Source organism: Lipotes vexillifer, unplaced genomic scaffold (assembly GCF_000442215.2).
Source record: "Lipotes vexillifer unplaced genomic scaffold, Lipotes_vexillifer_v1.1 scaffold6, whole genome shotgun sequence".
Lineage (NCBI taxonomy): Eukaryota > Metazoa > Chordata > Mammalia > Artiodactyla > Lipotidae > Lipotes > Lipotes vexillifer.
In genome coordinates, this window is record NW_006799037.1 from 1804375 (window position 1) to 1817497 (window position 13123).

The 13123-nt window shown below is 47.8% G+C and overlaps 1 protein-coding gene across 1 annotated transcript in view; it reads right to left on the bottom strand.

Annotated features, from left to right (window-relative positions):
- The window catches only part of GALNT18 (polypeptide N-acetylgalactosaminyltransferase 18), a 355083-nt gene that overhangs the window by 56518 nt on the left and 285442 nt on the right, over positions 1 to 13123 (bottom strand). Inside the window, exons 8-9 of the mRNA XM_007471405.1 lie at positions 8145 to 8282; positions 2177 to 2272 (exon numbers count right to left, since the gene is read on the bottom strand). Coding sequence (XP_007471467.1) covers positions 2177 to 2272; positions 8145 to 8282 — 234 coding nt within the window. The remainder of the gene's footprint in view (positions 1 to 2176; positions 2273 to 8144; positions 8283 to 13123) is intronic.

A 13123-nucleotide genomic window follows, 5' to 3' on the forward strand; every position in this document is an offset into this window, starting at 1 on the left:
CCCCCGGCGTCGCCGGCCAACACCCGGGGCCCCAGCCGCTCCGCGGCACGTGAGATCTTCCCGGACCGGGCCACGACCCCGTGTCCCCTGCATCGGCAGGCGGACTCTCAACCACTGCGCCACCAGGGAAGCCCCTCAGCTGGCATTTTGATCTTGGACTTTAAGCCTCATAACTGAGAAAATAAATTTCTATGGTTTAAGCTACCCAGCCTATGGCATTCTATTATGGCAGCCCTAGCAGACTAATGTAGGTAGTGTCTACAGAAAATGAACATATACTGGTTTGCAAGGCAGAAATAGAGACACAGATGTAAAGAACAAACATATGGACACCAAGGGTGGAAAGCTGGGCGGGGGGGATGAATTGGGAGATTGGGATTGACATATATACACTAATATGTATAAAATAGATAACTAATTTTTTAAAAAGGAACATATGTCAACCCTATGACTCAATGATTCGACTCCTAGGTATAAATCCAAAAGAAATTAGTACATATGTGCACCAAAAGACATGGACAAGATGTTCATAGCAGCAGTATTCATAATACTCCCAACCTGGCAATAGCCCAACTGTCCATCAACAGTAGACTATATAGTGAAAATGGTATATCCATAAGATGCAACACTACATAGTAACAAAAATGAGCAGATTACAACTACACGTAACAGTAAGGAAGTACCTTACAGATATGATGGAAGAAAGATGCCAACGTGAGAAAGCATATACCCTATGATGCTATTTACATAAAATTCAAAATCAAGCAATAATGTTTTTTCTTGACCTGGGTGCTGGTTACATGAGTGTGTTTGCCCTGAAAATTCATTAATCCTGTATACTTATAATTTTTCTATTTTCTGTATATATGTTCTATGTCAATAAAAAGTTTACATAAAATAGTCACTCATTAAAAATGTCACACCACAAAGCGAGAGAGAGGCATGGACATATATACATTACCAAACGTAAGGTAGATAGCTAGTGGGAAGCAGCCACATAGCACAGGGAGATCAGCTCGGTGCTCTGTGACCGCCTGGAGGGGTGGGATAGGGAGGGTGGGAGGGAGGGAGACGCAAGTGGGAAGAGACATGGGAACATATATATATATATAACTGATTCATTTTGTTGTGAAGCTGAAACTAACACACCATTGTAAAGCAATTATACTCCAATAAAGATGTTAAAAAAAAAAAAGTCACACCATTGTAATAATGGAGAATGAGTTGCTATACTGTGTGGTGTGAAGACAGTGCAATCTGCTGACCTGTGACTGACCACTCGGTGATGTCACAGCAGCTTGGCCCACAAAAAGGACAAGGTGGTGGAGATCACAGTGGACAATTGCTGGGAAGTCTCGGCATCGTACACGGGGTACACACACATCGCAATACCCTTTAGCTGTGTGTTTAGGCAGGTAACAACTCTTTTAAGCACTAAATTGCAATTGCACAAATATACACATCTTCTATACTAAGATACCTTTTAAAAATCACTGTACACTTCTGGAGGTAAGATAAGTAAACTCTGAAAATGTCAAGTCATAACAGGTCAGTCTACGGCACTCTTGGTCGAGAATTGCCCACCGTACTCTGTTGAATAAACAGTGTCTCTTGCCAGTGTCTCAACAACCTCTTCAGATATCTGAAGCCTAGGCTATGAATGGAGAATTTTGGGGGGACAAGTTACTTTCCTGGTAGCTTCCCTTTATTCTCCACCAGAAAGTCAGAGGAGCTAGAAAGGATCTCATGGCTATAAATTTTGGTCCCAGCTATGATCTACTAAAGGGCAGAGCCCGAGGCTGTGTAGTGGCACTCCGAAGGGACTCTGCGACATCAGGGAACCTGGGGAACTTTGGGTTCCCTCCTGCTAGGGAAAGGCATGGCTGCCAGAGCCAGGGCTGTAATTTACACACAGACTCCCCAACGGAGGCAGGTGTTCCTCTTTAGAGATGTATCGCCTTCCTTGTGCCCCACCCCAGGGGATCCTGGCATCCCAGCATCTGCTCCTTCAGACTCCTTCCAGGCATGGCAGGTATGACTCTCTTTTTTGCTCATGAGGATACTTCCTAATGAAAAGCTCCCAAGGCCTCTGGGCCCAGAGTAGCCATGACAGAGTTTAGCTTTTCCTTTCCCACACCAGACACACACGTGCATGGAGATCTCTCAGAGCACTCACCTGGGGCGTCATCCCGTGGCAGATGTACACGATAGGAATATTCTCTGTGTCTGGACCCTGATCAAGACACAAATCAGTCTTCAGAGAGTTCTGCAGCTGAACACCAGAGGAGAGGCGGCCACACCGAAGAGAAAGGAACAGAGAAACAGATGCATTAAATCAGGAGAAACAAGCATTCCACTGAGACAGGCTCTGCTTCCATGATCAATCCGAGGCCCTCCGAATACTATGGAAACCAACAAGCACCAGCTTTTGCCTTGCATCAGGGTGCTGAGGGAAGACCAGCCTCCTCTGGAAGAGAAGCATTAGGATGCTGTTAAACAGCAAGCTGGGTTTGCGGATAGTCTAGGTAAAATAAAAGATATGCATGCACACACACGAGATAGTACTAGATTTTTCACCCCCTCCTTTTGCACAAGGGTAGCATAATGGCCTTCAGAAGTCCGTGGATAGAAGTCTTTGTTCTTGAGGGTTGGGGGAAGTGGGCAACGTGTCAGCTGTTTGGAGGCCTGGGATATCCTCTAGGACCAGGCCTTCTCTGCTTCCTGCAGATCCAGCAGTGGTTGGCCAGGCCCCAGCGGAGGCCCAGCTGATGAGGGTTCTCCAGAGTGGGAGGTCTGGTGGGAGAATAAGAGAGAAGGGGGCCAGAGTGGGAGCAGGGGAAGAGAGAGGTATCTCTTATCCTTACCTACAAGCACATGGCAATCAACAGAACAAATGTCTGGGTACCATGAACCAATGTCTTACCACATCTAGGTAGGAAAGCGGATATTCAATGTCCCCTTCTGGCTTAAGCTCACTCTCAGCCTTTGGAAAGGGCAGCTTATGGTCCACATGGTCCTGCTCCCATGCCATAGCTGAGTAGACCGTGTCGGGCACCAACAAACAGCTTAGAATGAATTAACAATTGTCTTTCTTTCCTCCCCTCTCCTGATCCTTCTCTTTCTGGAATGTGACTATCTCATGATCCTCTTATTCTGTCCTAGGAGTCCAGATGAGAGACCAGACACCATAGTCAGTGGGTGCTGGCCACTAGGATGGTGAGGCCATTTAGACTGGGTGTGGTGGATCTGTTGGGCCATATGCAAGCAGAGGAATCCAGTTGTGATCAAAGAGGAGATGAGGCAGGAGGCAGATAGATTTAGAAACAAGAGAGATCATCCTGCCCCCGTTGCGGTTTGAGTGGCTTCCCAGCTCAAGTGCTCCTGTCCAGCTGTACTTTAGTTCCTAAGCCCATGAGAGAGTTTGTGGTATCTTTACCCACCTAAACTTGAGCTAGCTTCAACAGCTCTTCTTAGCAATCAAAGCACTCTGTTCACAACAGGAGGCTGGAGATCAGAATCCAGGGGAGACCAGGGCAATGGGCCACAGGTGGGTCATCTATCTGGGGAAGGCCAGAGGCAGACAGCAGCTAAGTTTTCGTAGTCCTGATGGACGTGGCAGGAGTGCAGTGAACCCAGTTAAGGGGTGCGAAATGGAACAGATAACCAGAGGCCCGCGTGTGCTCTATGCGACCCCTGTTCTTGACAGGGGACAAGGAACAGAGCCAAACTGTTTTCTCTTGAGCTCCCTTTTTCCTTTACTGCGTGATAGCAGCTCAATCTCAAACTTGAAGTTTAGGGGTTCTGCAGAAATGTGAACATGTGTCAGTTCCCTAGGCAGGGCCCCAGAAGCATCGATGCAGCAAATCCTCTCTCATAAACCAATTACTTGGCTGGCCTGTGTGGGAGGAGCATATGCAAATACTCTCTGGACTTCTCCCACAGCCCACGGAGGGGTGGGTGTCACATCTGAAGCCGAACACTGTAATCCATCAGTGAGACCTGCTAACTTCTACGGCAAAGAGAAAGTTCCAGAAAGCCCTGACGTCAGACTTGGATCTCCCCTGGATCCCCAAAGCTGGCCTCTGAATGAGGGGTGGGTGGTGCCTTTTGATAAAGTCCTCCTTGGCTCTGTGTCATCCATCCCCCATTAAGTAGGTGGTCTTTTGAGGAAGTTGGGAGAGACGGGCTGAGATAGAATCCCGGCTCCAGCTGTGTGGCCTTGGACAAAGCAACATAATTCCTTGTCTGTTTCCTTCACTCTCAGATAGGGATAATACTAGTGCCAACCTCATAGGTTTGTGCATTAACTGAAACAATATCTACAAGTACTCAGCACAGGGCCTGACAAACAGCAAATGTGCAATAATTGTTAGCTGCTATTATTACCGCTATAACCTTTCTGAAGGCCGTTCAGGGAAACTAGCTTTTATGACTGCATCTATGTGCCAGGTCCCAGGTGAAGTGCTTTCCATGCATCATCCCACCTAATTCTCAAAACAACATAGCCAGATCGGTAATACCACCTCTTTTAAGGGTGCAAGAAGTGTGTTACAGTAGGAAGCTCTGCACACCTCTCGGTCTGTCATGCTGTTCCCACTGCATGGGCCCTCTGCCCTGGCCTTCTCTTTTCCCTGACTGAATCCTCCTCTTCCTGTGGTCCTCAGCTTCTCTGTCACTCTGGAAGCCTTTCCTGACTCACATCTGGGTGTGAGGCCAACACCTCCATTTCTCTGATTGCAGCACTTAACACGCTGTATTCTTGTCACTTCTCCACTTGCCCGTTCTCCCCTATCAGTCACCAGACTAGCTCTCAGGCTTTCTCACTGCCTGCGACGTGGGTCAGCCCTGGCACATATTACACAGTAAGTATGTGTGAATGAATGAAGAAAATGAACAGCGAATGAATGGCATCATAGTTGGACAAATGGCAGAGCTGGAGTCTGTCGGTCTCCAAAGTCCAAGCTCTTCCCATCATGCAAATGGAGACAATCCTGAGACTGTGAAAGACGCCCCATGAAGTGATGTGACTATAACCTTTCAGGTTTTGCAAACTGGCAAGGTCACATAGTGATTAAGTAGCAAAGCTAATGTTCAGAAGCAGGCACGTCTGTTTCCAGATGCTGCTCCATCTCTACTGTCAGCACCAGAGCTGGGATTATCCAAAGCCATGCCATCTCCCAGGCCCGGAGCTCGGTGATCCAGGCGGATGCCCAGGCCCACACAGTGGGGCCCACAGGCCCTTCAGCCTGCAGGAGACATTAGTGGGACCTATTACTGGATTAATGGGCAGGGTTATATAGACTTGACAATGGCCTGAGAATCCCAGGGGGTTATTTGACCTGAGCAATGCAGTTTAGGCATGAGTTGGAAGGGAAAAAGAAAAAAAAAAACAACGTGCTCCTGAGAAGACATCTGGTCTTTCCATTTCAGAATAAAAGTAATCACCAGGAAGAAAGATTCAGCCCCAGAAATCCTCTTGTGCTGCATCCTGCCCTGCTCATTGTCACCTTACTGCCCCCATTAAGAGTTCATTATGCTCCTGGACGAGCAAGCATATCTCTGCTCATGTAAGAACCCAGCCTGCTGAGGAGGCAGGAGGGAGGGGGCCTGGCTGGGCCCTGAACAGCAGCTGGCAGATGAACATGCAGGGGGTCAGAGACCTCCGCCAGGCCCAGGAACGGCTGACACAGCTCAGCCCTCTGGGATGGCAAGTGGATGTTTTTCAGCACAACAGAGTGAAAACAGCCCCAGCTGTGGACTCAAACAGACCTGGATCACAACCCTGTATATGCCACTTACTATTTGACCAACCAAAGGTTTCTGGGTGTGGTGGTGAGGAGACTACATGGTAAACCTGCTGTATGTGCTCATAAGATGAGACCCTTTTGCTTGGAAGACAAGAATGCCCTGGGCCAAGACCCAGAATTGTAATGGCTGAGTGCATACACCTCCACTGTTATTGCTTTCCCTGCTTCTCTGGCTGAGTTTGGCTAACTAATACTCTTCAGCTACAGCTGATAGCTTGGTGAGATCATGAATCCAGAAGCTTGCCCTGGCTCCCAGAGGTCTGGGCCAATAGTTTCTCTGGAGCCACAGTAGCATAACTATTCTGTTTGGGCTGGGTTCAACAGTGGCCAAGCAGCACACACAACTTGCTATGGGCTGAGTGTAGGGGTACCAGTAACTGCCGCATCCTCAGGATGGTTCTGGGGAGGTAGATGGGACTGATGGGCACCTCACAGTCCAGTGTGTTTCCATGGTGATGACAGGATCTGGAGCCTCAGGTAACAGCTGGGCAGCGCCAGCTGAGGAGTTTTCTGACATCTGAATTATACCAGCCTGGGAAATGGAGAGGCAAGAGGCTACTGGGCGGTTCTCTCAGGACATGTCAGCCATGCCATGGAGACTCTTGTGGGAAGATATGACCCCCTCCTACAGGTTGGCCTCTGGGGACAACAGAGGCCCTGCAGGAGGGTGGGCAGGGGGGAGTTCCTGGGACCTTGGCTCTGTCTCCTTTAAAATCCTAGGATGTGAGAGTTGGGAGGCCCCCAGGGAACACTGAGGCCACCCCTTCAGCAAGGATTCTTCTCTTCCCAGGCTGATGTTGTACCCATAATGTTCCTGCCGAGGCAGGCCTTGAACTCAGTTCTGAGCACAGGTCATCAAAGGAAGAGGCCTCAGTTCTTCCTTCAAATTTTCATCCTGGGATATCTAAAAGGTCTGAGGGGACACTGCAAAGGGAGGAATGAGAGTGATATCAGAAGCTGATGTTTTAGATTCAGTTTCACTGTTGATTAACTGTGTGAATATGGGCAAGTCACTTTGCCTCTCTGTTTCCCCATCTGTAACACAGCAGGGGGTGGGGGTAAGGCAGGTGGCCCCAGGGGATAGTTTTGAGGGCTTAACTGTCATAGAAAATCTTTATGTTGTTCAGTCAGCAAAAACCAGGTGAGATATCCAAAACTCAATCAGGTATTTATTTTTTTTTGTTTGTTTATTTTTTTTTTTTTTTATTAGTCAGCCATTTTATACACCTCAGTGTATACATGTCAGTCCCAATCTCCCAATTCATCACACCACAACCCCAAACCCCTGCCGCTTTCCCCCCTTGGTGTTCATATGTTTGTTCTCTACTTCTGTGTCTCAATTTCTGCTCTGCAAACTGGTTCATCTGTACCATTTTTTAGGTTCCACATATATGCATTAATATACGATATTTGTTTTTCTCTTTCTGACATACTTCACTCTGTATGACGGTCTCTAGATGCATCCACGTCTCTACAAATGACCAAATATCATCCCCTGCATCGGCAGGCGGACTCTCAACCACTGCGCCACCAGGGAAGCCCTCAGGTATTTAAAATACCTTAAGAGTTGTATGGTCTTGGGGATATTGGAAGAATGGGAGAGTTTATAATGTTCAAAGTATTTTAACCTTAGACACAAAATACATTTATGTATCCGAGACTTTCTTCTACCCACGAGGACAGTATTATTTTACCACACTTAACATATGAAGAAACTAAGGCCAATAGATATTAAGAGACTTGCCCAGGAAGTGGCTGGGTCAAGATTGGAACCAGGTCCAAACCCTCTGCTCTGTCCCTCCATCTTGCTGCCTCTGCTAGGGGAACTGCTCGCTGCCAATCAATAAGTGGTACTAAAACATCCCTCAAAATACAGCAAACTCAGGAAGGTTATATTTCCCAGAATGCCTTACCAGGAGGCTCTGTGTGAGTGAAAGACGTAGCCCCGTGGGTGGGGGAGGCATGAAGGCTGGTTGGTAGAACTTCAGGCACCCATGCTTGAGGAACAGTGGCGTTTGTTACGTTGTCTTGCAATCTTAACCTGACTTCAGGTTTTTGTTTTATTAATTGGGATATGCAGGTTTGGGGCCAGAGCTGAATTGCTTAGGACTGTAAAGGAGAGACTAAGCACCTCTCTCAAGGGAATGGAGAGGTCTGGGCTATGAAAGCATAGGCTGTCTCACACTCAGCTCCAGAAATCAGTCTCTTGTCCACAGGTCTACCACAGGTCCCATACTGGGGGCCAAGAGTCTCTTCCCCTCCCTGACTCTCCACACCTCTCTCTGGTCCTGCTCTCTGTCTGTGTCTGGGAGAAACCCCGAGGGGCGAGCTCCTTACCACCCCATAGGCAATGATGTCTGAGTACATCCTCATCTCTGGGTACACGCTGACCAGGTACCACCGGAAGGTCTTGCACTGCAGCTGTTTTCTCAGAGCCTTCCTTGCAGTGATGTCCCCGATGTCGATTCCTGAGTCCTGCACAGGATGCAAACACAGAGATTCAGCCACCACCAGGGCACAGCTTTTCCCTGAACCTCCCCAACCATGGTTCTGGAGACTGTCTGGTGAAGGGACAACCTGGGAATGTAACTCATGCACTTCCCAACGTGTGCCTTGGCCCCATAACCGTCCCCGTTTGGTCTGTGAAACATCAGATCAGCACTGATGGGGACTGTCATCAAAGGCCATTGAAAATAAAGATGCAAATCCTTAAAAATCACTAAAAGAAAAAAAAGAGCTGTAGTCTTTGTATAAGTGAAAGAAATGGGAATAATACAGTCTGATTAAGGTTTTCTCTCCCTCAAGAGAAAAGATGAGAGATTCTGAACTGCTAGGGGAGAGGAAGAGGGAAGGGAAAGAGTTGAAGATGGAATAATGCTAATTATATTACTATTCCTAAGGATCATGGCAGCTAAGTCTTACATAACACAATGTGTCAGGCTGTGCTCTGCATGAGACAGGCACATATATTTATATTTTACTTATATTAAACTTATGTACATGGTCCCATTTAAACCTATGAGGGAGTACAATATAATCCTCATTTTACAGATGAAGAGTTGAGACAAAGGGAGGTTCAGTGACCTCCTGGGTGACTTGCCCAGAGTCCCACAGCTAATAAGTGGTGGACCTGAGAGTTGAACCCAATCAACCTGGGTCTGGCGTTTGTGCATTAAAATTTACCCGGCGCATTTTTAGGAGCCTGCCCTTCTGCCTCTTAAGACCAAGTCCCTATGAGAGAAGCAGCCTATCTCTTTAGGCCTGGGGGCTTAGCATAGACAGCATTGTGTCTCTCACTTCCCAGGTGTACCAGAGAGGTGGCCCTTGAGCCATCGACATGCAGCAGACAAGGAGTAGACATGAAGACATGGATGTGTCCTTGAGTGAGAGCAAGAGAGAAGCCCCTACGTTTCTTGTGGTCCCAGAGCAGAGGGGAAGCCCTGGGCTTGCACCCCAGCTGTTGAACGGGGCACAGAAGCAGCTAAGAGCTGATGCCACAGCAGAGGATGGAAAGGGGTCCCTCCAGCGGGGGATCAGATGGCGATGGGTGACATCTCAGAGGATGACACCATGGAGCCAGGGATCAGAGGGGCACGTGGTACCTCATGAGACATAAGCCCAGAGCAGAGACAGAGGAGGACGGGGAAGCACATACAGCTCTCTCCCACTGACACTGCAGCCCACATGCTGGCAGTGTTACCCCATCTGGTTCTGCCACCAACTCCGGGGTCAAGTTACGGGGGTTGGGAAAATAATGAAATTGACAGTTTAAGTCTGAAATGTCTGGGAAAAATCACAAAGATGGCTGCTGCATGTATCTGGACATGATCAGAACACATTTTTGATATCAGTGAACAGGGGCTTGAGTGAAAAAAAAATGTAGATATAGAAGAAATACATTTATTTTTGCCCACCAGAGTTCAGGTCATGTAAAAATTTGAACCTGCCACAGCCTGAAGGTTTAAGTTCCAGACTCCTACGGTGCAATTTCAGTGAGGATATACCTTTTGAATATTTCTTGATGACCTTGTCTCTGATGGGTCTGCTCCCTGGCTCCTGCCGGGAGCCCTCCCAGCAACTGCTACTTGGCCTTTCTCTGCTGGACCCCGGCTCCCTGACGATCAGGAAACATGTTCTGCTGATCTCTGTACCCACAGTCTAGCGCTGCGCCTGAACTATATTGATGAGACCGAGTTGAAACAATATTTATGAAATAGTGAACTTAGCAACTGAGAATAAATGTATCCTGCTCACCCCTCCCCTACCCCAAGACGTCTGTTAAGTATTAACTCTTTAAACTTCTCTGCACTTTATCCTCACATCACAAAGCTATTTGCCTGGACCCAGGTCTTCTCACTTCACGCTATACGTGCCTTTATGGGATGACAAATTAACACTGCCTCAGCTTTTACGGAAAGCAACTAGAAGAACCTACCTCAGCAAGGCCTCTGCCTTTTCCTAAAAATCTAGGTTCCCATGGGAAAACTTCCTTTCTACATTCAGGATCAAAGGAAGGTTTGTCTCTCTACTTATAATCTAATCAAAAGTCGGAGAGAGACAATCCATCAGGAGTCCATCTCTAACTTCTAGGAGACTCGAGAACCAGAGTTTTGCTCAGCTTACATGTCTGGATATCGTGTCCCTTTTTCCCCTTCCTGTTTATTCGTGGACTTCTGCCTTTCCATTTTAACGGTTCACCACATCTGTACTGTGCGTTTACTGTAAACTGCATCAAACTCTTTTTCAGAGCAGGGGGAGGAAATTGAGAAATAAGCAAACATTCTCAGAGAAGGTCACCTCGACCTTTATTATTAGAAAACAATAACGGTATCTTCCCCCTTTGCCAAATAGTGTAGAGGGCTGAATAGTGTCCCTCCCCGGCATCATGTCCGCCCAGAACCTCCAAACGTGACCTTATTTGGAAATAGGATCTTGCTGATATAATTAACTAGCGATCTTGAGATGAAGTCATTCTGGATTTAGGATGAGCCTACATCTTCATAAGAGAAAGGAGAGGGAGGCTTGAACACACAGAGACAGAGGCAGAGAATGGAAAGATACATCTACAAGCCAAGGAACCCCTAGAGCCACCACAAGCTGGAAAAGGCAAGGAAGGATCCTCCCCCAGAGCCTCTGGAGGGAGCACAGCCCTGACAGCACCTTGATTTGGGGCTTCTGGCCTCCAGAACTGTGACAGAACACATTTCTGTTGTTTTAAGCCACCAGTTTGTGGTAATTTGTTCTGGCAGCCCTAGGACACTAATGTACTTAGCCACACAAAAAGCTGTCCAGTATTCCTGCCTGTGTGTGCAGCCGGACACAAAATTCCTTGTAGCCAAACGCCAAGAAGGGCTGTTGCCTAAGAACCGTGGTGAGTCATCCTTGGCACTCAGCCTGTCTTCGGGTAAGAGGAAGCAGGGGCGCGTCTAAAGTTCCTGAACCCTGTATAAGAAAATATTGATGCTTTGCTGCAGACTGACTTTGTTTGTTGATAAGCAAACTGATTTTCAATTAAAGTATAGGCTGCATGAGTGGAAGGCTCCTCTGGATTTCCAAAAGCTTGGGACTGAATGTGATTACGGAGTGAGTGAGAGAGCTGGTTCTGTTCAGTGCAAGGCCCAGGAAGGACTCTGCATAGAAGGAAGCGAGGGAGGATGACTGCCCAGCAAGGGCATTTTAAAGCTGGGGAGGGAATGCAGAGGGTGCAGGTGATCACGTCGACAACAAGAGTTAACACTTCTCTAGTGCTTTCCATTTGCCAAGCACTGATCAAAGTCTTTCCACATATTAACTTATTTAATTCTCCAAGGAGCCACTAGGCAGGGGTGAAGGGTTCCAGCTCTACGTTTGCAGTTGGGATGCTGTAGACGAAAGGTTAAGTAAATCGGGAACACACGTGCCTGTGACTGAACAGAATGTATCGAGATGCCGCCACAATCAAGGGCAGCTGGGGAAATTACTGGGGAAAACATGGAGGAATGCAGCACCCACATTTCCTCCCTCTTCTTTTTCAACTCATCTTTTTTGAGTGCCTAGACTGTGTCAGGCGCTGTCCCAAACATCATGCATACGAATAGGAAGAAGTCACAGTCTGCTTGAAAGCAGAGTCTGGAAGATCCAGACAAGTAAACAGACTCTCTGCACACAGTGTGAAGCACGGCGGGAAGCAGAGAGTGCTGAGGGACGATGGAAGAGGGGCCCTTAGTCCATCCCCTGGTGTGGGGCAGCCAGGATGAAGGGGAAAGGGAGGAGAGCAGTCAAGGAAGGCTTCCTGGAGTAGGTGTTGCTAAGGGTGAGTTTGGAAAGATAAGCAGGATTAGCTAAACTAGTGTCACCCAAACCTGGTTTCCCCAAACCAGCACCTGGGGAGCTTTTTACAGATTCTGGTACCACTATACACCTCCTCATCAAAATCTCTGAGGATGAGACCCAGAATCAGTATTTTTTAAAAGGTCTCCAAGTGATTCTGATGCAGTTGGTCTGTAGATCTGCTTTTAGGAGCCACTGACCGAGGGAAAAAGGGATCACACATATGGCCAGCAGATTCATTTGTTAACAAGAATTAGTGAGGTTTTACTGAGCCCTGACCACGTGCCCCACCTTGTGCTAGGCCTGGTGACACAGATATGAATAATAAAATCTGTCCTCAGAGAGCCCATGGTCTAGTGAGGTGGTTCTCAGCCCTGGATGGACATTAAAATCCCCAAAGAGCTTTCTTTAAAAAAAAAAAAAAAAAAGTCCCCTTCCAAACCAATTAAATCATAATCTCTGGGGTGGAGGCCAAGTGATTTTAAAGTTCAGCCAGATTTGAGACTCACTGGTCTAACGAGAGAGAGACTTTCAGACAACGGAACATTGTCTTACAGGGTGATGATGCAATGACAGAGACACGCAGGCAAAAAGGGGCTTTCTCCCCAGCTGGCGCTGGCTTCTAGAAAAGAGGTCGCTGGAGCTGAGTCTAAAACGATGGAGAAGAATTGGTAAGGGTGGAGGCTGGGGAAGAGGTTTTGGGAGGAATTCCAAGCAGAGAGGACAAAATGGGCCAACACACAGAGACGAGAAACAGCCTGGTGCGAACCGGGAGCTCAGGGCAGTTCCCCGAAGTCCACGCTGTCTGCAGAGCCTCCAAAACAAGGATGGTGGGCAGTGGGGCTGGAGATGTGGCTGGAGGAGAAACCTTAGATCCACGTCTAACACCGGACTTTATGCCTGATCCTGTGCACGTGGAGAGTCGTTTAAAGATTTCAAGTAGGACAATGACACGGTCGCTGTGAGTTTTTTACAAAGATGACTTTGGGCAGTGGGGGGGGGGGGGG